Source organism: Ostrea edulis, chromosome 5, assembly GCF_947568905.1.
Source record: "Ostrea edulis chromosome 5, xbOstEdul1.1, whole genome shotgun sequence".
In the NCBI taxonomy this organism is placed as follows: Eukaryota; Metazoa; Mollusca; class Bivalvia; order Ostreida; family Ostreidae; genus Ostrea; species Ostrea edulis.
The window spans coordinates 19,303,445-19,329,674 of record NC_079168.1 but is presented as its reverse complement, the minus strand read 5'-3'; the positions used below and the strand labels follow the sequence as shown (position 1 = coordinate 19,329,674).

The 26,230-nt window shown below is 35.0% G+C and overlaps 1 protein-coding gene across 5 annotated transcripts; it reads left to right on the top strand.

Annotated features, from left to right (window-relative positions):
* The first annotated feature begins 436 nt into the window (after nucleotides 1-436).
* On the top strand, nucleotides 437-26,230 carry LOC125650086 (transducin-like enhancer protein 4). 5 transcript variants are annotated; one of them, XM_048878044.2, is made up of 20 exons: nucleotides 437-905; nucleotides 1,148-1,245; nucleotides 1,401-1,464; nucleotides 2,644-2,688; nucleotides 6,805-6,867; nucleotides 6,983-7,057; nucleotides 7,574-7,751; nucleotides 9,098-9,111; nucleotides 14,311-14,448; nucleotides 15,391-15,447; nucleotides 16,305-16,445; nucleotides 16,761-16,893; nucleotides 17,912-18,125; nucleotides 18,501-18,681; nucleotides 19,386-19,454; nucleotides 20,937-21,038; nucleotides 21,978-22,235; nucleotides 22,891-22,973; nucleotides 23,398-23,578; nucleotides 23,955-26,230. In XM_048878044.2, exons 1-20 carry the CDS (start codon nucleotides 885-887, stop codon nucleotides 24,060-24,062), a joined length of 2,223 nt encoding a protein of 740 aa, XP_048734001.1. In that variant the 5' UTR covers nucleotides 437-884; the 3' UTR covers nucleotides 24,063-26,230. The 5 variants fall into 5 exon arrangements, with proteins under 5 accessions (XP_048734001.1, XP_048734002.1, XP_048734003.1 ...); XM_048878045.2 differs by having other exon boundaries at nucleotides 456-905; nucleotides 7,580-7,751; XM_048878046.2 differs by having other exon boundaries at nucleotides 456-905; nucleotides 16,761-16,872.

The window sequence follows — 26,230 nt, the reverse complement described above, 5'->3', positions numbered from 1 at the left end:
CACAGAAGTACATGGTCATTATGAGTCCACCCTGAACGTACACTTATATAATGAGTTGATGGTTTAGTACACAAACTTTAATAAATTATTGGTTTGTCCTGAAAGTGAAGTCTGAATTTCTATGAATTATTATCAATATTAACATTGTGTGTAATAAGATATATATAAATAGTGTTAATTTCCTTATTTTTGGAGTGACGCTTCCTTGCCCCGCCTTAATTATCACTATTCACAGTTTTCACTTATTATTCACACTAATCTTAATATATGCACACTTGTTCATTTAATATTCACACATTTTGAATATTTATTAGATAATTTCGCCTAATCTGACATCCGATTGGGCAGAAGTCAAAGAGAGTGTGCATAAATTATAAACCCACGTGGGTTTTGAGCCGATAAACAGCTGTTGATCTGACCAATCAGTTTGCTCCAAATATGGCTAGCACTACTACAGTCTGCTTTGTTAACCGGCAGTCGTAACGTGTGTATATGTGTGTGGTATTTTACAAGGCGTTCACACGAATTTTAGACGTTCGTTTGTGGATTGTGAACTTTTAATTGCAATATTTATCTACACAGTCGTTAGAATATTGTTTATATTCAGTGCACGTGTGTTATGATACCTATTTTGTATGGATACTTATAATTGACCAACACGTCACTATTGTGCTATTTAGGGGATGTAAAAATTCTTCAGGGAGTTGGTTTCATGGCTAAATCGATGGTTTGATGTTGGGAATATTCGTCCGCCGTACCGGGGATGTGACCATTTAAAGCTTCTCAGGAATACTGCGGCGTATGAAAGTTCTATATTCATATTGTGTTTATATATTTTGAGTTTTCCAGGAATTTCGGTGACTTGCACACACACACAACTCAGGATGTATCCAAATAGGCACCCGGTAAGTTTCACATTCTCACGCGCGCCAAAACAACAACAAAACTCTCTCTGTTCTGTTCTAACGTTAGAAGTTTTAGAAGAACTGCCTTGGTACTCAAATGATTTAACGAATCGCTGTACCGTTAAAGCACGCTTCAATGCCCGCTGATATCTTTACAAAATGGGGTCATGTGTGAATTTCTCATGTTAACACACTTTTACAACAACACGTGGAGTTGGTTTCTGAATTATGTTATGTTTCAGGCTCCGCATCAGCCCAGCCAGCCTTTTAAGTTCACTGTGGCAGAGTCGTGCGATCGAATCAAAGAAGAATTCAGTTTTTTGCAAGCACAATACCATACGTAAGCAACGTTCAGAAATTCTCAGATTCTGATTTTTTTCAGCTGTTATTTCATGCAATATAGAGTGAAAGCCATCAGCATGCATTAATAATATAAAAATATCGTGAACGGTGCTTTGTGTAATGAGATTGATTTTTCCCAATTCTTTTTAACAGTTTAAAAATGGAGTGTGAAAAATTAGCCCAAGAGAAAACTGAAATGCAAAGACACTATGTCATGGTGAGTGAATATCATTTCAAGCGTGACCAAATGTAATGAACATGTTTACCTGTGATCAACAAGCATGTAATTTGCACACACAGGTAACGTGTAGTACGCGAAAGTGGTATGCCATTTACCATAGTTATCTTATTATGTTCACCAGCAATGAAATTCTAGAATATACATAAATATACATCCTGTCCTTCACGAAATTCCCCATTATTCGTAAAAGGGGGCTTTCCATGTTAACTTAAGCAGAACGTTTTGTATAAAAGTATTTTAGTTGGTTGTTATCAAAGCTCTGAACTTGGTGATGCATGCACCGTCTGAACACAATAGTATAATTACCCCGCATGTGAAGAGCCCTCGGTTTGACTGTAATTTTAGAACTTGTCGCGTAATTTAAAAGTCTACAAGTTCTCCTTGATGTTGTTAGTCTGAAATCCTCAGAAATATTTTGTTAATTGATTTTAAAACCTGTAACTTGATACACCTTGTACCTATTTATCAGCATGACTAGGTAATAAAAAATAGACAATTAAAAAAAGTTGTTGAGACCTCTTGTATGAGTTCTGAGTGACCCCCCTCCCCCCCTTCCTCCCAAATTTCTTAACCATCTCCACTATCAAATTATATCATGATTGGTCAAGTATTTTCCCTCCAAAAATTTTCATCCAGAGATAATTTTATCTAAATCTCCTTGCCAGGCAGTAGAATTGAACTTATCACTTATATCAGGCCACTACACTAATTAGCATAATGGTCAGAGGGGTTATTAATCATCCATTATGCAAGTTGGTGTCAAAATAACCACAAGGTGTAGCTTTTCAATCATGCATGACTGCCTCCAAAGTATCCTCCCCTTTCAAGAGGAAAGTAAGCATGTAATGTAATTATAAGTAATAACAGGTCTAGATAAATATTTCACCTGCCCACCACCTTCAGATGTTTATTTATACCTTTGATAATCTTGAGAGCAGTGGGCGTCTAAGAACTCCAACTGCAGAGATTAGATATGATAATTCTGCTCAAAAACCTGCCAAATTAATGTGTACGTTTTTTACTGTAATTAACTAGTGTAAAAAATAGTTATTTTTGATGATGAATACCTAAAAATGAGGCACATTTTTCACTTTGTTAAATGCTTGCTGTAGTCAAGGGAATAATAATTGTCAGACATGATTTCTTTGTTTTCAGTATTACGAGATGTCCTATGGTCTTAACGTTGAAATGCACAAACAGGTGAGTTATTTCATTGACCTTTAACCCTCAAAATTATCCAGGCTAGGGTGTGAATTTCTTATTCAAAGGGAGACAACTCCATCGATCAAGAATGTCGAGCATAGCTACAGTGTCGTGTAAATTATCACTGTTTACCAAATCCACCACAAAAATTATCCTCGTGTGCAGGTGTTGCTTCAAACATACACCTAGACAGCTTGTTGGAAAGATAAACATATGAAATACACTTTGCATAAACTTTTAAAAGCAAGGAGTATCTCGGTAAATAAAGATTTATTTTATACGTATGGGTTGTTTCATTGCCACTTTATCGTATGACCACAGACCAAGCTCATTGATTCATGAGGGAAAGCTTGAACAGCTCATATTCAAGTGACACAGAGAAGCTATAACCTGTTGAAATTGTGATCTGTAGTGGCTGTTAGCTGTGAGGGGATATCAGTGGGGTAGGGTGTACTGGCAACTGCTTCCCAGGAACCACAGCATTCAAAGGACAGAGAGTGGAAACTTTGTGATTTGACCATATCTTTCTCTTTTTACCAGATAGGCTTGTTGTGGCATTTCTGATACACTTCTAAGAAAAAAAATGTCATACAACCTATTTTCTTGGCTAAAACTAATTCTGTAGGACATTCATAGCTTTAAGAACTACTCCCTGTTAGTGATAATGATTGACAACAGGTGCCTTGTCTTGTAGCCTGTTTGACTTGGCTAGCACAGTAGACACTACATTTTCATTCAGCAAGAGTAAATGCTAATCCAATCTGATTGGTATGATGGGAGATGTTTAGTAAATAGTTCGGTGTGGAACTATGTAGTGAGTGGTTAGGTAGTGGCCTATTGCCAGTGGTATAAAAGGGGGCTATCTCTTCACAGACAACCAGACTTGTACACAGAGGTCAGATCTTGGTGATAAGATTTTATACAAATTTCACTCTTCACAATTAGGTTTCAGCCATTTTCATCTTCTTGACCATTCCTTTCAAATTAGGATACCTTACAATGGTAGGATTGAAATTTCTTGAACACTAAGTCAAATTGATATGAATATTGACAAATATCTTTTTGTGTCAATGATTGTTGATGGGGAAAAATAGAAGAGAAAGTGAAGACCTGCAGTTGACAGTTACCAACAAAGAAGTAATTTCAGATCTTTTTGTCACTGCAGTCACAAATCGACAACATTCTCTCATTGGAGAGGAGTGTGATCTATGCTAACCTCATCGAAGTCTCCAGGAGTCTTGAGGCGATTATTTGAGAAACTCTAGACTTTGCATGAAAATCAATGTCGTTTTTTTTTTTAATTTCACTGCAATTGATAGTCTGAGTTTTGTGTTGCTGTTTAGTTTCCATGGAAACTGTCTTGTGATTTTTCAACTTCTACTAAATTTGTTTGTACATTCATGAGAATGGTGTCATCTCACAAGAGATTAAACAGTCTGATGCTAATTGAAAATATACAACATATGAGCTCAGTCTTGCTCCTGTCTTCATGTGAAGTCAGTTGAGCAATACAATATGAACAGTTTATCGTATCACTGTTTCAAGTTTAACTGCTGGGTCTAAAGGTGTCCATCATTGCACATGATTCTTATTTGTGTTTAATTCAACTACAGAGGGCAATAAGACTTTTTAAGGCAAGTCATTAGGTACGACTGGGAAATGAACCAGTGATAGATATCTGAATGAAAATCTGCCAATCGGAACGAAGACAGATATTGAATTATCAAAGGAATGCAAAACAAGGTTTACTTTTTTGTTTTGTTTTGGTCAATAGCTTTATTTAATGAAACCATAATGGGGAATCGATAATAGTTTATTGCTAATATCTGATGAAGCCTTTTTCTAATATCAACTTGGTATTGTTGACTTGTTTCATATGCAAACACTTGAGATGTTGGAACATGCGAGGGGCTCCGATCAATAGGGGAATGGAAAACAATCCCAGACCTTCATGACGGCCCATAAAGTTTGAGGCTGTTACTGTTTACTCAGTCAATATTTATCCAGGGTATAAAAACCTATTCAAAAATTGTAACCATACTGGTGTGATGTTGTCTCATTCAAAAATGTTCATTCCTTTAAAGTACACAGAATGAGAGCTCTGATAAAAGAGGGGGGGGACTTCTACCTGAAAAATGATTTATTGAAATTGTTCAAACTCATTAGACGGAGCAAATTTGCCGATCAGGGTGAAAAAAATCCTAATGGAAGCTTCTCTCATTGAGCACTCCATGAGAGAAATTATCATGTGTATCGATGTGCATCAGCAGTCATTTGTGAAATACCCAGGTGATTTGACATGTAGCATTTAATAATATTATCACTAACTGCAAACTCCGATGAATAGCCATGATAAGAATTCATAGAATATTCAGAGTAGAATTGAAGTTACGTTAGTTTTACTGAAATTGATTTTTTTCCCCCTATTTTAAAAATAGTGCTTTACTTGTCTCTATACTGCATTTTAACAGCAAATGATGAATATGATAATGTGCTTTTGTTGCAAATGCACACTCTTCATTTTTTTTTTTTCTGAGGCATACGGACCTGTGTGAATTAAAGCCAAGAGATAGGACCTAATGATAAAACAGCTGAAATTTCATCCTCGGCAAACAAGCAAAACCCCCAAACCCCATACCAACAGATGCAGAGAATGAATTAGATCAATTCCGGCTGCACTGAGGTTAAAACATCTCTACCGATAAGAAAGAAACCCAGTGTCGGATGTATTTTGCATTGGCATCCATAGTAAATATTTTTCTACCAGATTTGATAGATTTTATTGGATAGATCTTTCATGTGATTGACAAAGTGGGTGGAGCTTGACTGAAATACATGCCTAGTGATAAATACACAATCCAGTACAACTTTTTAAAGTGAAACTCTTAAAGGATTTTTTAAATTTCATTGAAACTAATAGACCTTGACGTGCATTGATGAAAGTCAATATGCCATAGGAATGTACAGGATCGAGACTGATTTCTGTTTTGAAAATGTTGTATAGTAAGACATCTGTTCTGTAGTGTGGCTGAGTGGTTTCAATCCTGAGATTTTCTTTGTCAATGCAATGATTGTACAGCATGTGTTTTAAAAAATAACCCGGAGGAAAATATCCAGCCTTTTCATCATAAATAATGCAACTGAACATGCAGAATTAGTCGAGCATTCTCACAGCACTAAGCACAGCTATCAAAAACATACAACGTTAAACAAATTGTTTTGTAACAGATGGTAGATATTTGGATGAATTGGTGTACATAAATTTTACACTGGGAATGTGAGCTGTTTGTATTTGTATTGAGAGCTGTGTGGAGTGGATACATTATACAGATCCCAGTTTCTGTATCCGGAAATCTGAAAGTGTTTCAAATATTGACAGAATTTTTGCTGATTTGAGCTTGACAATAGCCCAGAATATTGAACACCAGCTGCATAATAAAGACATACCAGTATGTTTAATGCATCAGAGATGTGAAGGGCCTTTATTCTGCAGGATCTTGGGAGTAATTGTGTTTCAATCCTTCTGTTGTGGCTCATTGGAATGCAACTTAGTAATGCACTCTCTCTTTCTAGAAGTAGAGTATGAATAACGATTAAAGTAACACTAATTTTCCATTCTCTAAAAAGAGAATCTTCACACCTGAGTAAACAGCCGTGAAACAAGACAGCTAGAGAAAAATACATCAAAGGGTGTCAACATGCTTGTAAAATATTGATAACATGAGGACAGGTGATCACATGATTTCCACCATGTGACATGAACATCCACTACTTACACATTCCACATTTATTTTATCATGTTGACATTGGTGATATGAAGGACTTTGCTGGTTGTAATCTTGACAGTGTGACCTTAATGAGTTCAAGAGTCATTAGAAACAGCTGCCAGTCATACAGATGACAGGAAAGATACCATCAGCAATTTTTAACAACATTTGATTATAAATTGTTTATTGATTGGTTTTAACATAATTTGAAAATAACATCAAAAGCTGACATAAGCCATAAAACTTCCTAATGATTTACATGTAAATGATAGTATGAATTAATTTATTTAGTGTCTTAAAACTCTCTGTTGCAGATAATATTTTGAATATTTGCACCCTTTTTCAGACTGAAATAGCCAAACGATTGAATGCAATATGTGCTCAAGTCATTCCGTTCCTCTCTCAAGAGGCAAGTATACTTAACAAATCAGTTTCATCAAGCTAATTGGTTCAGCAAATTTTATACCAAACTGTCACATATAAAGAGATATACTGATAATATGAATGTTGATTTTATTTTACAGCATCAGCAGCAGGTTGCCGCAGCAGTGGAGCGTGCAAAACAAGTCACAATGACAGAACTCAACCAGATTATTGGGGTGGGTGAAACATGAACAAAGACAAGCCTATTAATTGTATTATTGTATGGAGAGATTCAACAGATCTTGATGGTGATGCTGGAAGCCAAACTTGTGTAGTACATAAATTAAGAATTCAAGAAACCAAAATTATCTGTGGTGTCTGGAATTTTTTGAGGAAAGATGGTATTATTTATTGTAAATTTTTTTTTTTTTTTTTTTTTTTTAGTAACGATTAAAAACGAGAGAGTATGAGTAAGCTATAGCACATGAACTAATGTCACACCAGTATCGCCACCAGAAGGTTGAACTGTACTGGTCAAGTGCATGAAACATCAACGATCTGTCATATTCCCCCATAATGTTATTAATGTACATTTTAGTCACAGATGTGTGTAAATGAAATTATTGATTGTCGCATAAAAAATTAATGACTTCAGGAATATATTATGAGAGATTACTGGATATTAGAGAAAATTAAAGTTTTATCTGAGAAATATTGGTCACACACTAATGACAAAGCCCACTTCTTTCTAGCAACAGATGCAGGCAGGTCAGCACCTAGCAGGCCATGGTCACGGAGCTCCACCATTCCCAATGCCACCTCACCCCCCGGGGCTGCAACCCCCACTCCCTGTCTCCAGTGCTGCTAGTCTTTTAGCCTTTCCAGGTAGTAGTCTGGGACCATCACATCATCTCAGCAAAGAAGACAAAGGTAAAACGAGTTGCATAAAAATGGTATGAAGTATAGGATATTTCCTCATTGCTAGGGCTGATGAGGACTCTGCCACATCATAGATTATTTGAATTTCTAAGCAAGAAAAGTGGATAAAAAATGCATTAATTGACAATCGTGAACAGATAAAACTTTATATTTCCCCAGATAAGGAAAATTTTTGTTTGAATAGAGGGAAGTGGTTCATTAAAAGATTTTCTTGACTCCCGGGGAATTTGTAAATTGTTGTAGGGAAGAAAAATATGCCTATTTTTCATTGGTATTCAGGTGACAATCCCGGCACCATTGTTTGATTAGCAGTTTGAATTGTGTACTTGGAAAGAGAGAGAAAAAATCATTAGGAAATGCAAATCATAAATTGTATTACTTGGCTCAAGAGATCAATGAAAGAGATTGTGTGTCCTGTAGAGCTCGCGAAACAGAACTAAAGTCACCTCATTTATATGACTCAAAACCATGTTATTTTCCACAGATCTGGTGATAGATTAAGGAATATTGTATTGCATGCAATTTCTTTTGATGATCTCTTCTCGGGGTTGGGAGAAAAAAATTTGAGATAAGAGGATTTTGTGTCAAAACCCTGGGAGAAATTTGAATTTATAAAGTGAGAAAAGGCCATTATTTGATTTATTTCACCTTCTTCCGGACTCCATGCTTTTCCAAAGAAAATTGACAGCTTTCGTTCAGTAAATATGCATTAAAATACCCTGGGGTCAAAGTAATTGTTGTGTTTTTTGTGATAATTAAAGAATTTCTATAGCTCTCAGGCGGAATTAAATATTTATCTGGTATTGATTTTGTTTCCCTATCATTACGACTCAAATTAACTAAATCATTCACGTTGACTCTTTTTGATCGCAGTAAGGGGGAAATCGGCAGTGATTGTTCGATGAACTTGTGTCATGGTCCACCAAACTGCACTGCAAATTTCTCTGCTGCAGAATTTTCCCCTAGCAGATTGCCTAAGTGATTATATGCATTAATAATGTTATTAACAAAACATTTTCATTTCTCTCTAAACTTTTTTTTTTTTTTTTTTTTTTAGAAGTTTATTGTTTTTCATGAAAACGAGTAACCAATATACATATATGTTTCATGCAATTTGTAATCTTTTAGAGGAATTTATTTTTGGAATGAGATGTGTGTAATTTTAGATCAAGAAGATGAACTTTAATGACAGTGTTAGAGTAAATATTGGTTTAGCCTCGACCATGCTGAGTATTGTATTGATTGTATTGAGGTGATCAATGATGGTATTTGTGATGATTAATTTGAGTAAATAGATGGGATGTTTATCTAATTCATTTTTTTTCTCTCGCTTTCAGATGACAAACACAATGTAAGTATTTTTTTTCTTTCACTTTCGCTATCTCATTACTATCTGATTTTTGTGTAATGATGGTAGAGATTCAACAAAAGAGGATGTAGGGAAAAAAACCCCAAAGAATCGGTGAAAATATGAAGTCTGATTCTGAGGGACTTGGTGCTGAAGGCACTAACTGATTAAAAAATAAATTAATAAAGAACAATTAAGGCTTTGGAAGGCGACCTGATCAAGGACATCAGATTGACTTGTCTGGCATGGAGATGTAGATTAATGCAAGATTTAATTTACTACTACAATCAGAATTAGAGTAAAGCTGTTACTAATCTGTTAATCAGATGTGTTATAGGATTAGGGGATAGGATTAACGTGTTAATCTTCTGATAATTCCGAAAGAGTTTAGAGATTAAATTCTTGAATGGTAGAATTTATGTGTTTTTGCATGTTACATATACGTGCATGTCAATTTGCAGGGTCTTTAATTGGCATATGTTTCCCACCCACAAACAATGAAAGAATAATGCGTTCCGAAAAGATAATTTTAGAGCAAGGGGAGGTTTTTCCATCATTAAGGAACTGCATTGGAATTCACAGGGAGAATTTCATATAAAACCATTGAATATTAACCATCATGTTTCATATTTGGCATTGCTGTAGTTTTTCATCACACTGTGAATTGAACCCACTAGGGAATCCTGGATGATCCATATTGGAAAATTAGTTTCACAGCTACTTAGAAAATATTGCTTTCTCAGCCGCTTAAGGGATTTCAGAGCCGAATTTGAAGTGTGATTATAGATTTTATTCCCATTGTCACTGAGGGAGGGAATTTCTGTCTATTATAGGTGATTTGTGATGGCTAGGGGATAGGTAATCATTGTTCACTTGCAGTTTGTGGAATCCAGGAAATTTTTTAATAATTTTCTCGTAATAAAATTAATCTTGAGATTTATAGTTCAGGTCTTCAGGACTTAGTTTTAGGGGAAAAGACTTTGAACAATGTATTTATAAGCTGAATCTGCATTATTTGTTTTTTACAAAAAAAATGAATAAATGAAAAGAAGAAAAATAGAAATTGCTCTCTTGTAATTTTGGTTGAATAAATCTGGTATTTTATTCTAAGTTCAAACTGCAGGAATAAACTGATATAACTATCAGACTGATCCCTTCCCTAGAGAAATTTTCCACATATTTGGAGAAGGGATTAGGACTCCTTGCTTAAATGGGTTTCATTTGACTAAGCACTTCTGCTAACAGATTTTATAACTTATAATGTGGCTAAGTACACCTTAAAAAGTGGCACAATATTTACAAGTTTTGGGTCTTGTGTCACCAGGGTTAAATCATATTAGGGTAAGCTGATCATATATCATGCTTCATTGAACCTCTAACATAGCTGATCACCTGTGGGTATCTAAAGCCTCTGAAATCTAAAGTGATCATGAGTGCCCATTCTGTTACAGGCATAGGAAAGTACACATGGATGAGATTTTTTGAAATTTCTTTTATTTTCTTGCTGAAAAATACTATTAATTGAAAAGTGGTATGTTTTCAGAAAAGTAGTTTGTTTGTGGAAATATTCACTCATCATTGAGCAAAAACTTGATTAATGTAGACAGAAGCCAAGGTCCTCTGTTGCAGGATTGCTATCAAATCAGACAGTACAAAGCTTAATAAATACACATTGGGAAAAAATTGAAAAGAAAGTTTATGATGTGAGAAATGTAAATTTGCTTAGTTCTGTATGCCTTGATAGAATATTAGCTACTTGTTGAAGTTGCGCACAGGCTTGTATTTACTCAAGATGATATTTAGTGTTTGTATAGGTCTTCTGACTGATTATTGGCACACAGTGCCATGTTTCAGTGGAGGAACTAAGTAAATATCTAGGTCCCAAAACTATATATTTGTTATTTTCCTTCTTTTGTTGACAGATCCCAAATGATAAAACATTCCAGACTAGTAATGTATGGAAATAAAGAGAAGTTTAGAAGTTGACTGAATCAATCCAAACCCTTGTGTACCTTTGCTTTGTGTACATTGCACAAATGGATTGCTTTAAGTTTCAAACAAACCCATGTTGACACAGGCTGTGTTTATCAGGCCAGCTATTTTGAAATTATTGGAAGTCTTGTGGAAATAGGGATATCCAAAGGTTACTGTAGCTTAATGATTTCCAAATCTGTAGTCGCTTTTTGACACCCAAGTTTTCCCTTTTCAAAATTCCCTAGCTGGGAACCTCTTCTGTTGAATCTGTAATGAAACATTGTATACTAGCTGTTCAAAAGATTTTAATTTGGCCAAACTTCTCTGTGTTGAAGAAAAGATGATTGAAGTTTGTTGTTATTTGGCCAAGACTGCAGGATGTTTTCTTATTCAGTGTTTACCTACTCACTATTGCTGCTGTATTTGTCTTTCTCAGTGCTTGTTTACACTTCTTCTACAAGCCTAATATCAAACAATTAACGATTCAATGAGTTCTAGCCATGGAAGTTCAGTTTTAACAGTTAAACATTAATGTCAATGTTTCCCCGAGATCTCAAATTTATCAACTTCAGTAAATTCCTGTGTCAATAAGGTTGTCTACATATTTGCATAGGAAAATTGATATTCCTTGGAGGGGAAAAGGGTGTATGTTTCCAAAACACACCTTCTGTGTATACAGAGATAGCTTACTGTGCAAGAACATGTCTGGAACCAGTTCATTTAATTTTTTTCCGAGTAATCCCATTTAAATTTATTTTCTTGTGTACAGTTTGCTTTAGTACCTTTTATCTTCGCAGAGTAGAGTCCTGCATAAAATGCATACCTTGGGGGGAATAAAAGTGAAAAGACTTTTTTTTTTTTTGACAGATTATAGACATCAATTTAAAAGATTACAATTTTTCATTTTCCAAATATTTGCTGAAATGAGACCTGCAAGGTGCAATTAAATTTCTTTTAAAACTTGGTTTAATCTATAATCAGATGTAAATCAGTACATTTTTTTATTGCTGGAGTTTTTCATTCTGGTGTCATGAAGGTGTAGAAATGTGTGTGTTGGACCATAAAATGAGCGAGGCCAATTCTGGAAGATAATGGGAGATCTGGTCACTTGTCAGAGAAAGAAGTTTTTGATACTAAGACAGAGATTAGATTTACACTACATAAATGAATTAGTTATGGTGTGATTACCTCTGATAGGCCATAAGCCAGATTTTATGATCTGCTGTAATTCACAATTTTATTAGGGATCATTATTTTTTTGGCAAGCTAGTAAGAAAATATCTTGTAAAGAATTAGATCTTTTGTAACTGGACATTAACCACAGGTAATCTAATTTTGAACAAAATATGTAAAAATCTGTATGGTATAAGAGAGAGATTGGTCCATTTTCCATTTAAACCACACCCCTGTGGCAGATTGATAGCATCTTAAGTTTGTACTGAAGATAAGGAATATATATCCCTTTAAGGCTTACATTATGAAAAAATAATTCATCAAATACTCCTCGGTTGACATGGAGTGTAGGCATTGGTGTTAAGACATGAGAAAACAGAAGAAAAAAACCTGCAGGGATTTTTCAAATTTCATTGTTTTCTATCTGGGGGTTCTGGAGGAAGGTGGCAAGGATTAGATTCAGTCTGGGAAATCCTATTTAAGCAGTTTAAACTTAAGCTACTGAATTAATCTTTTGATGCAAGTGATTGTAAAGGCATCTAATGGGGACAATTTTCCACTGGGAACAGAAAATCATATATCGATGATGAAATTTTGGGTGATATTTTGAATTTTAAAGGACACATTTTTAAATGAAAAAAATTAATAAATCTTTTTGTAAACATATCAGAGAGGATGATTATGTAATTTATGTAGCTAGAATTTTTTTTAATGGAAGATCAAATTGATCCAGACAGTTATGTATTAAGAGAGTGTTTTTATCAATAGTAAATTAAAAAAAAAATTCACATTATCTGAATGATGAAAAATCAATGGCAACAATTGTAGGTAGAGACATTTGAAAGTTGCAATGTTCTCTAATTCTGTTAATGTAATTTAAAAATGCTTGACAGTAAATTGTGACAAATGACTAGAATTGTCTGTTGCCATGGATACTGTGTGAGAGCAGGGAAGAATTTTTAAGATTCTGGTCTTTGAAATTCTGTTCGTCTTAGTAACAAGACCCATTCTAGGGAAGTAACAACCCCCATATGGTAGACACCTGCAACAGATTTTCTAATAATTCTCAGAAAATATTGCCTTATTTTTTAATCTGTCTATATCTTATCATTTTCTACTTGACTTTCATAGACTGTACATATTTGTCAAATCTATAAGGGGGCCATATTGAACTTGGAATAGAATTGTGTGTAAACACCATTTCATAGCACAGTACAAGGGCCTTGGTGGACAAATACATATGGAGTATTTGAATAATGGAGTCATAAAAACGTTTGACAAGCACTTCAAACTAGTTCAGTTTATAATATTTGTTATTGTATTACAAGAGCCTTAGTGATAAAGGAGTACCTTTCATTGTCTCCCACATTGAGGTTAGGGAAAGCTTGAAGGCTTGGTGATATGAAACAAGCTTCAAGTTTTTTTTTTCTCAGGCCTAGGAAATGATCCCCAAGAAGCAGGTCAATAAAACGCAGTGAACAATATAAGAGGAAGTTTTATTAGTGGAGGGTGTTTACACTTGCACAGCAGTATAACGACTCCTTATTAAACACTTCAAGGACTAAAAATTCTTTATCTGTTTATAATTTTTTATGTCCTTAATTGTTACCTGCATGGTTTTTCATGTGTCATAAAAAATCCATTGATATAGGAAATTAGAGATGTATATTGGTGGTGCTCTAAACCACTTTAATTCATGCAAGAAATACCTGTTAGATTTGCAAGCTCCCCATTTTTCCTGAATATTTGTTCTTACCATCCAGTCACTGTCTACATGTACATAGGGTGTAAATTTTGATTCATTCATGAATATTACTTGCCACAAACAGGCTTTAGATTGCCAATTCGCTATAAAAGTCATTCCTAACAAGATCTGATTAACGGTTTTCATTTCCAAAAAGCAAAAATTCATGAATTCCTACCAATTATTGTATTTTGATTGTTCCCCATTTACACTTTGCAAGTGAACCTGTGTGAAATATCTTATTATTTTAAAAGATATGATTGAAACAAAAGTTGAGTGTGATGAAGTACAATGACTGTCTTTCATTATAGAGGTCCTCTGCATCTCCCAGTGAAAGGGAAAGAGAGCGGGAAAAATTTGAACACAAATTCAGTGAAAAGTATTCCAGTCGTAGTAGGACTCCAGAAGTAACAGAATCCAAAAAGAGGCGGGTGGACGAGAAAGAGAGAGTGAGTATTACCTATATATAGAACAACTTAAAAAATATAATCCTTGTATAGAAGTACTAGTAGATGTATATTTATGACTTTAGGTTTGGAATTTTGTGTGCAGCATTGCTCCAAACAGTCGTATGACTTTTGTGTTTTCAAGTAAAAAGATATTTGAAAGCTACGAAATTTTGATGGCTGAGGAAAATACTACAATAGATAAAGAGATTGTGTGTATAAAGTGTTCTGAATAACGGATATGAAGCTATATGCAACAAGAAGAAGATAACCACCAAATGCTAAATGGGTTTTAAGTGTAATTTCCTGTTGAACACGAGGACTTTTTCCCCCCCTGAAACACATGCATGGCTCATTGATAATGAGATGGTTTGCAACTATCACTTCATGGACAGGATTTGTCCTTTGTTAAGGAGAGCCTTCCTCATTAAGTTTGGAAATTCCTGATGAATTTTTTCACATGAGACAGTAAGGAAACAAAAGACTTGAGAGCTTTTCCTTGAATTCAGAACCACTCAGCACAAATTCCAATTTCAAGAGAGGTTTTAGAATAGAAACATTTGAAAGTTAGAATATTGATCAATTTGAGAAAGAAATATTTGTCGGGTCTAATTTTATAGAAAATGAAACTTTGCTTTCAAGGAATAAACGTCTTGCCAGTTTGTATTATGGGGGTATGAAAACAATGAAAGTATTAGGTAAGAAATTACCCCGAGTTTCAATTGTCTTTATATCCCCTTTAATACAAGCAAACTAGGTATCAATTCATTTTATTTTCAAATGTAGGTTTTTATATGAACTTGAAAGGACACTTGTGTGCAAGGTGTCTTAGATTTTACATTGAGAATATACTAGTAAACAATGATACATCCAAGGTTTATTACAGACAAAACAGTGATTAGTGTAGATACTGAACAGAAGACTTATTTATGTTTCATTTTGTAGGACAGCGAAGGTGAAAAGTCTGATCAAGAACTGGTTGTTGACGATAATATTGGAGAGGTAAGGAATCCATTAACACTGAAAAACTGTAATTAGATTCACACCAAGTCCAGAAAAGTTTGATATAAACCTCCAGTCTATGAAAGTCGGTAGAAATGATTTAAAACTACAAAAAGACAATATAAAAAGACAAAGGAATCTAAAATTCTTTAGATCCACCACTTGTTTTATTTTTCATGATGAAGAATAGTGTCAAGATGATAAAACAAAACAAGGAAGAAAATGTGCATTATCATGTTCAGGAGGAACACAGATTAAACTTAGTATGCAGCTGTTCTTTGTCGAATGTCAATAACTTCCGATTGTTCAAGTACCCTCTTCATTCCGAGATTGGTTTGAACCCCCTCTCTTGTTGCCAGTTCAGGGATATCTGCACTGTTTGTAAAATTGGACAAGATGATTATTCTCTCTCTGACATCTTATCATAGGTTTTCAGGCTTCACTCTTTTTTTTCCCTTGCTGTGGTTTAGGCTTTGATCAATTATAGATAATGCATCCACTGGAGGCAATTAGATTAGGAAAGGAATATAGCAAGGAGATGAACTAAAATCTTGTCAATGTATTGAAATGCTGTTCTGCATGTTACAAACAGATAAATTTTATCTTATCTTGATTTTTTTTTCTTACTTGCTTCTACGTTTAATAAAGTGGAAAAGTGAGAGTATCTGCTTTGAACTATGCAGGTGCTTGACCCGAACTTTTACTTCATAGCCGTATCTTAGCACAGATACAGGTAGCAGGTTTCCCACACTTTTTATGTATACGATACATTACACCTGACCATGTTAATCGTAGGTAAGACAAGCAGCATATAAAAATCCACTATACGTTTTGACAGGCCTCTTTATTTTTTATAGGACAGTGCACCCATGAATGGGGATCTTTCTCCCAGGGAAAAAGTAAAAGATTCAGCCAGCAAGAAGCCAGTAGATGACAGAATTAGTCCCAGGAGTGATGCATCGTCACATGGCAGTTCAACATCCACGAAACACAGAGATGTAAGGCTCTCTCTCTCTCTCTCTCTCTCTCTCTCTCTCTCTCTCTCTCTCTCTCTCTCTCTCTCTCGTGATTACAAAAACGACCTTGGATAATAATTATAGGACTAAGAAAGGTCTAGTAGGGGGACTGTTAGTGTCATTTTCTGTGATTAATTTATTGCACTTGGGGATACGGTATACCGATTGATTCCATTCTTCCTTTCTCGTACAACTGATTACAGTTGAACATGATATAGCTCTTTAATTTTTAATTCATTACATGTGATGTATGAATTTGTGTGTTTCATTTTTTCATCTTGATTCTACTTTTTGCAGTCAATTCCCAATGAAAAGGCTTCTACCCCAGTTTCAAAGCCAGCAACACCTACAAGTTCAGGAAACACCACCCCAGGGCCATCAAGCGGTAGTGGTGGGGCCATCAAGCCAGGTGTGAAGTACCCCCTGGCAGGTGAGTGGGAGAGCGCCCCCTGGAGAGGAGTTTGTTGATTGACACTAACAACTTTTTTTAACTTCCTGTTATGTTTGGTGATGTTGCACTTTGATAAAAACATTAGGGAAATCTTTTTTTTATTGAACACAGAGAAGAGAAATTTCTTGTCTGCAAAAATTTATTGACACTCCCTCCTCAAACCCAACAGCTCGTGTAAATCTGCTATTTGTTGATATTGGCACTGGTTTTTTTTAAATTTCACTTAGAAGTTCATCTCCACGTGATTTTTGAAGGACTGGGAGAGTAGAATTTAGAAACTTTGGGAAAATTTCAAACATTCTTTTAGAATTTTTTTTTTATTATTCACACAGGTTTTTTTTTTTATTATTCACACAGGTTTTTTTTAAGAATGCGATAATCTAATAGTATTGGTACACTTTCTTGAATTGAAACCAAGGCATTTAATGAAGAATAAGTAGAATCTCTTAGGTTTACAGTATTGCTCTCTTTAGCAAAAGTGTCTTGCATGTTTGGATAAAAATAAATCATAATGTTCATGTATGACAAAATACCACATTTGATAGGGAAGTACAGAAACTGAACTGTTTTCAATGGGCCCCAAGTTGTACTTCCTCCACAGTGAATTGTTTTATTCATCATCTCAAGGGTCTGTTGAATGACTGAAATTTGTTCACAAGTGGCCAAGCCATTGAAGATACAAGTGAGAGATTGAAGTTGCTACATCCCCCCCATCTAAACCAGGCATCAACAAAGTCTAGCCCAGCTCTCTCACTCTACAATGTTTTGATGCTATCTTTTTATACTACATGTATAGTGTAAATGTAAAGCAATTCTTTGCAAATAAATCAGCTTGCACAATTTTCACATAATCTCATCTGATTTCGTAATTGTTGAAAATATTATGCTTAGTATTTATGAATTCAAAAGTGACAGATAATGATTTTTATTCATGAAAATACAATAAAAAATGGAGAATTTTGAGTAAATCTTATTAAGTGTATGTCCTGTGTTTCAGGTACATACCCTCCTTTTATGCCCCCTAATCATGGTATGCCTGCTGATATTTCAACAAGTTACAGCAATGGAATAGGGGCTGCCCTCCACAACAATATATCACCCAATAACATAGCGTTTAACCACCGAAATCTATTCCAAGGTGACCCCCACGCTAACCAAGCCCATGCAGCTCATATACGACCAGCCCTGGGCAATTCTACAGGAGGAAAACCGTACGTAAAATATTTTCAAATTTTCTATGACCATTAGGATTCACATTGAATCTCTCAATTTAATTGAGAAATAGTTATGATTAAATGGGAAAAGTGATATCCAAAGACTATGAATTGAAAAATAAAGAGATTCAAGTATTAACTCTTATAATTTATTTTAGAAATGAACAACTGTTGCAATTTCAATTGCTATTGAATAGCAACGGAAATGAGAATTATAAGAGTATATGAGAGGTTTTGCTAATGTTATTACTAATGAGAGAAAGGAAAAACATTTAGCACCTGTTCCATAGTTTAATCTTCTACAAATATAAATCACAAGGGTCATAGGGCGTAAATGTGGGTGATGTAATAAGTGTAGGCATTATTTTTCAGTGCCTACTCGTTCCATGTAAGTGCTGATGGACAGATGCAACCTGTGCCATTTCCACCGGATGCTTTGATTGGACCAGGAATTCCTCGCCATGCTCGGCAAATCAACACCCTAAACCATGGGGAAGTTGTATGTGCCGTCACCATAAGTAACCCAACAAGACATGTCTATACTGGAGGAAAGGTATCTCGAATTATATTCATAAAATCGGAGAACTAAAAATCAGTCACGTTAAAGGTCTCTGAACAAATTAATGACAAATGAGAATTGAACCCGTGGAAGTTGATAATTTGATGTGTATCGTGAGTCATGTATTACCACTTGTTAACACCACATTTCTTGCCCACGTCTTCCTCCTGCAAGTCAGAATCCTGGTTAATGTTCTAATGCACCCACTATATCTCAGTGATATGAGGTACTAGAATAAAGATATATAGATATGTATGTAAAGTGAATGATATAAAGTAAGAATTACAAACATATGATAGCATATAGAATAGGAATGCTGCTATGGACTCTCCAACTGGCTGGAGTGGTCTGTTTGTATAGACCACTGTTTGGCCATCTTAATTTGTTCATCGCATCACAATTTTTTTACGATTTGGTAAAGATTTCAGACAATGCATGACCAAAATATCAATTGATGGAAATATTAATTATCAATGTTATATGATCTGCATTTTACATCTAAGATTGAAATTATCGTTTAAGTAGCAATGGTACGGTCATTCACATGCATTTGACCACAATAAGCAGGCTTTGTAAAGCTTTTCATGAAGAAACTTGACAGTGAGCAAGATTTGTGACTGAAATAAACTGTACTAATGAATGGTAACTCACAAAATACTGTACAGTGCTACATGCCCTGTGTTTTGATTTGTTAACAGGGTTGTGTGAAAGTCTGGGATATCAGTCAGCCAGGAAACAAGAGCCCTATTTCTCAGCTGGACTGTCTGGTATGTGTGAGTTAATTATTACAAGATTAACGACATATGAACAAATAATGATAGGATATTATCACACAGCTTCTGTTAGAATTGTTTCTTCATTTTTTTCCAGTCAAAATATGCCAACCAACACTTCTAATTATGAGGATCATAAACAGTGTTACAGTTAATGAGTTTTTCCTCTTTCATTCGAGGGTTTTCTGTTGGTAATTAAATGTTTTTGTCAATAAGTTGGAAGTCATTTGCATATGATATGCAGTAGATTGTGGAGGAATTTTCTAAATATGGAAAAATATACAAATCCTTGACCAAAGTTGCATATGCAATTCAATTTTTTTTGTTTTCCTTTTGGCTTGGGGTTATAATATGCAAATAAATGTAAATCTCTGTAGAAGTAATGTTTCATTTTGCAAGACATTTAAATGGGAAGAAATCTACATCATTGTCTTGATAAACAAGATTCGGTAAGCAATGACATCATTTTCATTGTTTTTGGTATTTATGATTCATATGGTATTTTTGATGTGTGTGCTTCTTGTGGTATTTATGAACAATTGGATTCTATTTTCTTTATTTGTAACATGGTGTGGGATGTTCAGAAAAATTGCAATTTCCGTTATTTTATGAACAGACTCCATTTGTCTGTACGCAGAAATAGAACTGTTGCATCCAAAATTGTCAATATGTTTTTGTGACATGTTCCTTCAGTGATTTATGGCTAATAGGCAGATTGTGTATTAGATTTTTCTCAATGTTTGACAATAAACTATAGATAAGAGGTACAATACAATTAATGAAATAAGAAATCCTACAAGATTTTCATTCCGGAGACAATAAACACAAGAACACTGAAGGCACTGTAGCTGGGAACATTTGCAGTAACACGATCAAATTCTGACATGATCTTGGTTATTGCAGTAGGATTTGTTATAATGTATATGATTTAGTTGGGTTATTGTCACACACCTCTTCATCAGTGTGTTTATAAGTCATTGCCCCGCTGTAGTCATTCATAATTACGATCAGAAAATGCTAACTTGACACTTGGCAGGTAAAATTGTAGCATTATTCATTAGAATCTAAATTATTTGGAAGTACGGAGGCATACCAACATAAGGACACCATGAATTATAGTTTTAGATAAGGTAAATTTCAAAAAACTTTTTAACCCCTTGCAATAGAATTGGGGTTGATGTTGCTTTTAATGTGTCCCTGTTGTGGAGGAAGGGGGGGGGGGGGGCTTCAGTTGTAGTGCCCATGTCACATGTAATCAATAATGGAATTTCTGTCCCTTTTCTGCCTAGTCTTTTGATTGGACTTTCTAGAAAAAAGAATGTTTGATTTGTGACCGCATAATTGGTGTAAATTTCACCCAAGTGTAAATAACCACTTTTACAGTAATCAAAATGGAAGCAAAAAGAATGTTTAATTTACAGATCAATCATGATACACACTTATATGTAATAAGATTTCTCCGTTTTTTCTTTCTAGCAAAGGGATAACTACATTCGATCTATCAAGCTACTTCAGGACGGGCGGACTCTAATTGTGGGAGGCGAGGCTAGCACTCTGTCTATATGGGATCTCGCAGCTGTAAGTATTTACAGGAATTTTAGAGAACCCTTGACTGAAGAGCATCTTAAGCTTAGTAGTTAGAACCAATTTAATCCTGTCATTTCTATGCTTACTGAGATAATAAAAAGCTTTTAAGCTCTTTTGATACATATGTTAGAATTGTTGACTGTTTTTAAAATAGAACCACTTTCCATGATCATGAAAAGTTCAAATTAGTACCTTTATAATTTGTAAGGAAAATGTGAAACAAATGATTGGTTGAATATTGTGGTTTTTTCGTGAAAAAATCAGAAAATGATGTACTGTGTTTTGGTTGTTGATGATGCTTGCATGTCCTTGAATGACTCTGCTTGGTAGGAGAGTCAGTGTTGATGTAGAATCTAATGGCTGTAGACAAATGACTGCTAGGGAACCATTATAGCTTGGAATCGGTCCATTGGCTTCAGGCACTTTCTGTCTGACTTTTCCTGTCTATTCGTCAATACAAGTGTTTGGACAATTATCCTTATTCATTAGACATCATTTAGGATGCAGATTTAGCCTAATGGATGTAAAACATAGAAGCTTCTCAGTTTATGACTGAAAGGCATAAAAGTTAAATTTTACCTCTGAAATAAAAGTAGATTAAGTATTGAAGAGAGTATGAAACATGTGGATTGGTTCAGAATAGCAGTGATTATTTCAGAAGACCATAATGATGGGCTTTGATCTGAATTACGGGGTTGTATGTGTTATTTTATAAAATAAATGGCAGTATAGGCTGGAGGGGGTAAGTGGGGAATTCTTTGTAATCAGAAATATCTCTTATGGAGGCTTTTTGTATGTCATAATCTGTTTCACTTCCTCCTCGAAGCACACCGCATGCACTTAATGCAAGTGATTATATAATGCTGTTTTGATGATACTACCTTAGAAAAAAAATGTGGTTAATGAAGCTGTTTTTTTTTTATTATATAGCCCACTCCACGCATTAAGGCAGAGCTGACTTCAAGTGCTCCAGCATGCTATGCTCTGGCGATCAGCCCCGACTCCAAAGTTTGCTTCAGCTGTTGTAGTGATGGTAACATAGCGGTTTGGGATCTACACAACCAGACGTTGGTGCGACAGTTCCAGGGACACACAGATGGGGCCAGCTGTATCGATATCTCACCAGACGGCACCAAATTATGGACTGGAGGACTAGACAACACAGTCCGCTCTTGGGATCTCAGAGAGGTATTAACCACTATCAAATTTCAAAAATGAAACTGAAAGCTGGTAGAACAAGGATGATGTACTCTAAAGACTGTAGAAACGTGTATTTTCATGAAGACCAATACTTTCTGAGGAACCTCATTAGACATTGAAGCAATTCTTAATGAGGATGTGTGGAGTCTTAGAATGGGCTAAGAACATTGTTTAGTATATTGATGAGAAATATGATACATTGAAAGACTGTTTACTTCATTACAATTAACATTTCCAAATAGTTTGATAAGTCCACAGAGTATTATCTTTTGTATGGGAAAAGGAATCATAATGTATTCCTGCACATGATCTTAGGAAAGTTTAACTTTGTCTTTCTGGAGATTTTATCAATGAGAAAATAAATCCCAACTATTTGGATGAGCTGTATATTGTATTGAAGGGACTTCACCCCCCAGTTTACCAACTATTATCAAAATGTCAGCCATATTTTTTTCCACAACAAACACCAAAGTTCTGAAATTGTAATTCCCCAGAAGATCCTTGCTGATACAGTTGAGTATTTACGACTGAGTGAGTGCTGCCTGTTGTCTGCAGTGGCTGAAACTCTACAATGAGTGACTAGGTCCTCTATATCAATGTTTGGATGATGCCTTATTGATTTCTCTTTATCTCAAACCCACAGGGAAGGCAGTTAAAGCAACATGACTTCAGTTCTCAGATCTTCTCCCTTGGCTACTGTCCAACTGGAGAATGGCTAGCTGTAGGGTAAGTGTGATCAGTTTCACATCCCTTAATTCCCAAGAAACTTGTTTTAATTCGTTGTACAGGTCTTTGTGGAGGGATGTCTAGTCATTATGGAAAAGGGCATTTATAGATTGGACTATTGTACACAGCTGAAAAGAGTAAATCCTATTGTCCGTTAATGAAATATTGACAAGAGGCTGTCGTATTCATACTTGTGAGGCTCTAAAGTTGCCCCCATGACATTGAAATTGAGTATGGAAACTTTGAAAAATGTAATTGTTTGAATTGAAATCCTGATAATGGCTTTACACAACCATCCACTGGACTGCAAGACCCTAAAGCAAAATGATATTTGTAAAATAATGTATTCAATGTAAGACTTTAAATTTATAGACACTAAACACTGTGAAATGAGATACTAGTAGCCTGGATTTGTGCGTTTCAGAATGGAGAGCAGTAATGTGGAGGTGCTCCACTGCAGCAAGCCCGACAAGTACCAGCTCCACCTCCATGAGAGTTGTGTTCTGTCTCTCAAATTTGCCTACTGTGGCAAGTGGTTCGTCAGCACAGGCAAAGACAACCTCCTGAATGCATGGAGGACTCCATATGGTGCCAGCATATTTCAGGTATGTTGATTCAACCAGACTTACTAATGTAATTGTCTGATAATGTTTAGCTCACCTGTGCTGAAAGCTGAAGTGAGCTCTATCTGTTTGAAGTTAGTCAGCTGTGCAAACATTTCACATTTTCATCTTCTCAAGAAATTTGGGGCAATTTTCAACTAAACTTTGGAACAAAGTATACTTGGATGACATGGATTCAAGGTTGTTCCATTGAAGAATCATACCCTCTTTGAAGGGGAAATACTTTGTAAAATAAGTTTCAAAAACTGACAAAAATAATTTTGATGTACTTACACCTGTCACTAAGAGATACTGCCATTGTTTTTTGATTTTATTTTTACTCGATTTTATATTTTAATATTTTGTCTTTTTCTTCCAGTCCAAAGAGTCATCATCAGTTCTAAGCTGTGACATTTCTACAGATGATAAATACATTGTCACAGGCTCTGGTGACAAGAAAGCCACATTGTATGAAGTCATCTTTTAATCCGTGATTGTAAGTTCAATGTTTTCCCTGAAGAACTTATCCATTGTCTACTACAGATCTATCAGTATGGCAGAACAACCAGAAAATGGCAAAATCATGTAGGGATCTAAGAAATCCAGAACAAAATATGCAGAGCAATCATACAATGCTGTGTATTTATCTTTGGAATGATTTGGAAATGACTGCTGCAAAAATAAGCTGCCATCTTGGTTTATGCTTGAGTAGGATAGATTACCCTGTCAAATGAAATGGATATTTGGTGCATAATTATAATTATCAAAGATTTGGATGAGAGAAGAAGAGAATAATGAGTTCCTGCTGGTAGGGATCGGAGAGCTTGTTTAATTAAGCCAACCTGAGGTTGTGTGTACTAGACATTTGCAGACTGTGAAAAAAAAGATTCATTGTTTAGACAAAAGCTATATAGTTTTCTCCATGAGAATTTCTGGCATTTATTGTGTGGCGACCGAAGTGTGGTTCGAAATGAGCAGGAGGAAAAATGCTTATGACAAGAAGCCAGGAGAAACGATTCACTGTTAGTTTTTTTCTTTAGATGTGTCGGACAGATGCTTGTAATTATCTGAATTGTACAGATAAAATACAAGTCAAACAAACATTTACCTGATGCAGATCTTGGGAAGTAGTGCTATGTTACAGCGAAAAGAGATTTTTCGTGGATACATTAGCAAGGAGAAAAAATGGATGGCGTGTACAAAATGATGTGATTAAGTTTAAAATTAACAAAAAAAACACATTTCTTGCCCCCATTTGTAGTAGTCCCTGTGATTTTCTAGATATAAAAAAAATGTGCGTGTGACAAATTTAAATATTTTTTAAAAAGTTTATGTTCATACGTTTTCCTTTTGATTATGAAATACTCGTGAATGTGCTGTTGTGAATATGAATTATGACTTTCGTTAAAAAATTGTCTGGTATTAAGAATATTGGACTGGACCAGGGCAATTTTTTTGTCAGTGTCAGCTTTATACATTCTAGCGTGTGGCAAGTGTAAGGCTGTTTCCTTGATAAGGAGAAATGTCAAAACTGGTTGATGTAAGCATTTAACATTTAATAAATCCATGATTGTGAAAGTGTCTTGGTGATTTTGGCAAACAAGCTGATTGTTGTGTTGTGAATGTAGATAGACATTCAGGAGAATGCATGTTACATGTTAGTGCTTTAGAATGTTTTTTTTCTTTCTGAGCAGTGAGAATGAGAGAGACATATAATGTACATTTCTTGTGTAAAATAAGATCATTTTCAAACACCCATGTTTTCATAGTTCATTAAATGAAAAAAAAAAAAATAGAATTTTTTTCTTCCTTTTTTTTTTTACAATTAGTGGGAAAATTCCATTTTAAAATCAATGAACAATCAGTGGGAAAAAATTGTGTTAGAGAAAAGTGATGTTTTTGATCAGGGTGAAGGCATTCTACCTCTCATGACCTTTGTTCTGTAGAACAATAACTGATACCCTGTTGTAGACCTAGGTGTTTTATGTATCGTCTAGTCACTGCTGTTAGGGAAATGGCCCTCAAAACAATATTAACAGTTTTTCAGAAAGGTTTCATTTCTCTATTTTCTAACAGAAAGCTGGACAGGAAAAACCTTTCAAGTAGTCAAGTTCTCCATTTACATTGAATAAATATTTTGGCTTTCCATTTGATTGTGTACAGTGAAATCTGTGTTGTAATTTTCTTTAGTTAACGTAAAATGTAAACTATTGTAAAACCTGGTAAAGACCACTGGAAAGTGCAGAAGACTGAGTGGAACACTCGAGTGAAAACAATGTATTATATAAAAGGGGGAACTTATTTAAAATGTATTTTACGTCTTTTGCTTCTTTAATAAATAGTGTGCGTTTTAGAGCTTTTCCCTCAATTTACACTCTTATTGTGTGGGAGCTGACTATTCAAACTCATTTTTGTATTGATTTTACATCAAGTCATTCTCATCGGCTAAGTCATTCTGGAAATTGTCTATCAAATAAAACTAATTGACACTTTTCATTGGAACTGTTCACTTTGGCCTTGTACTCCTATGTCCCTGCATTCTGTGGTAGGATTTGGGTCCGCTGCCATTCATTGATGTATTAGTATAGCATGGCTGTAGACGTGTTACAATTGTTATTATTCTCTATTTTTGTAATTAAAAAGAGTTTAAATGTT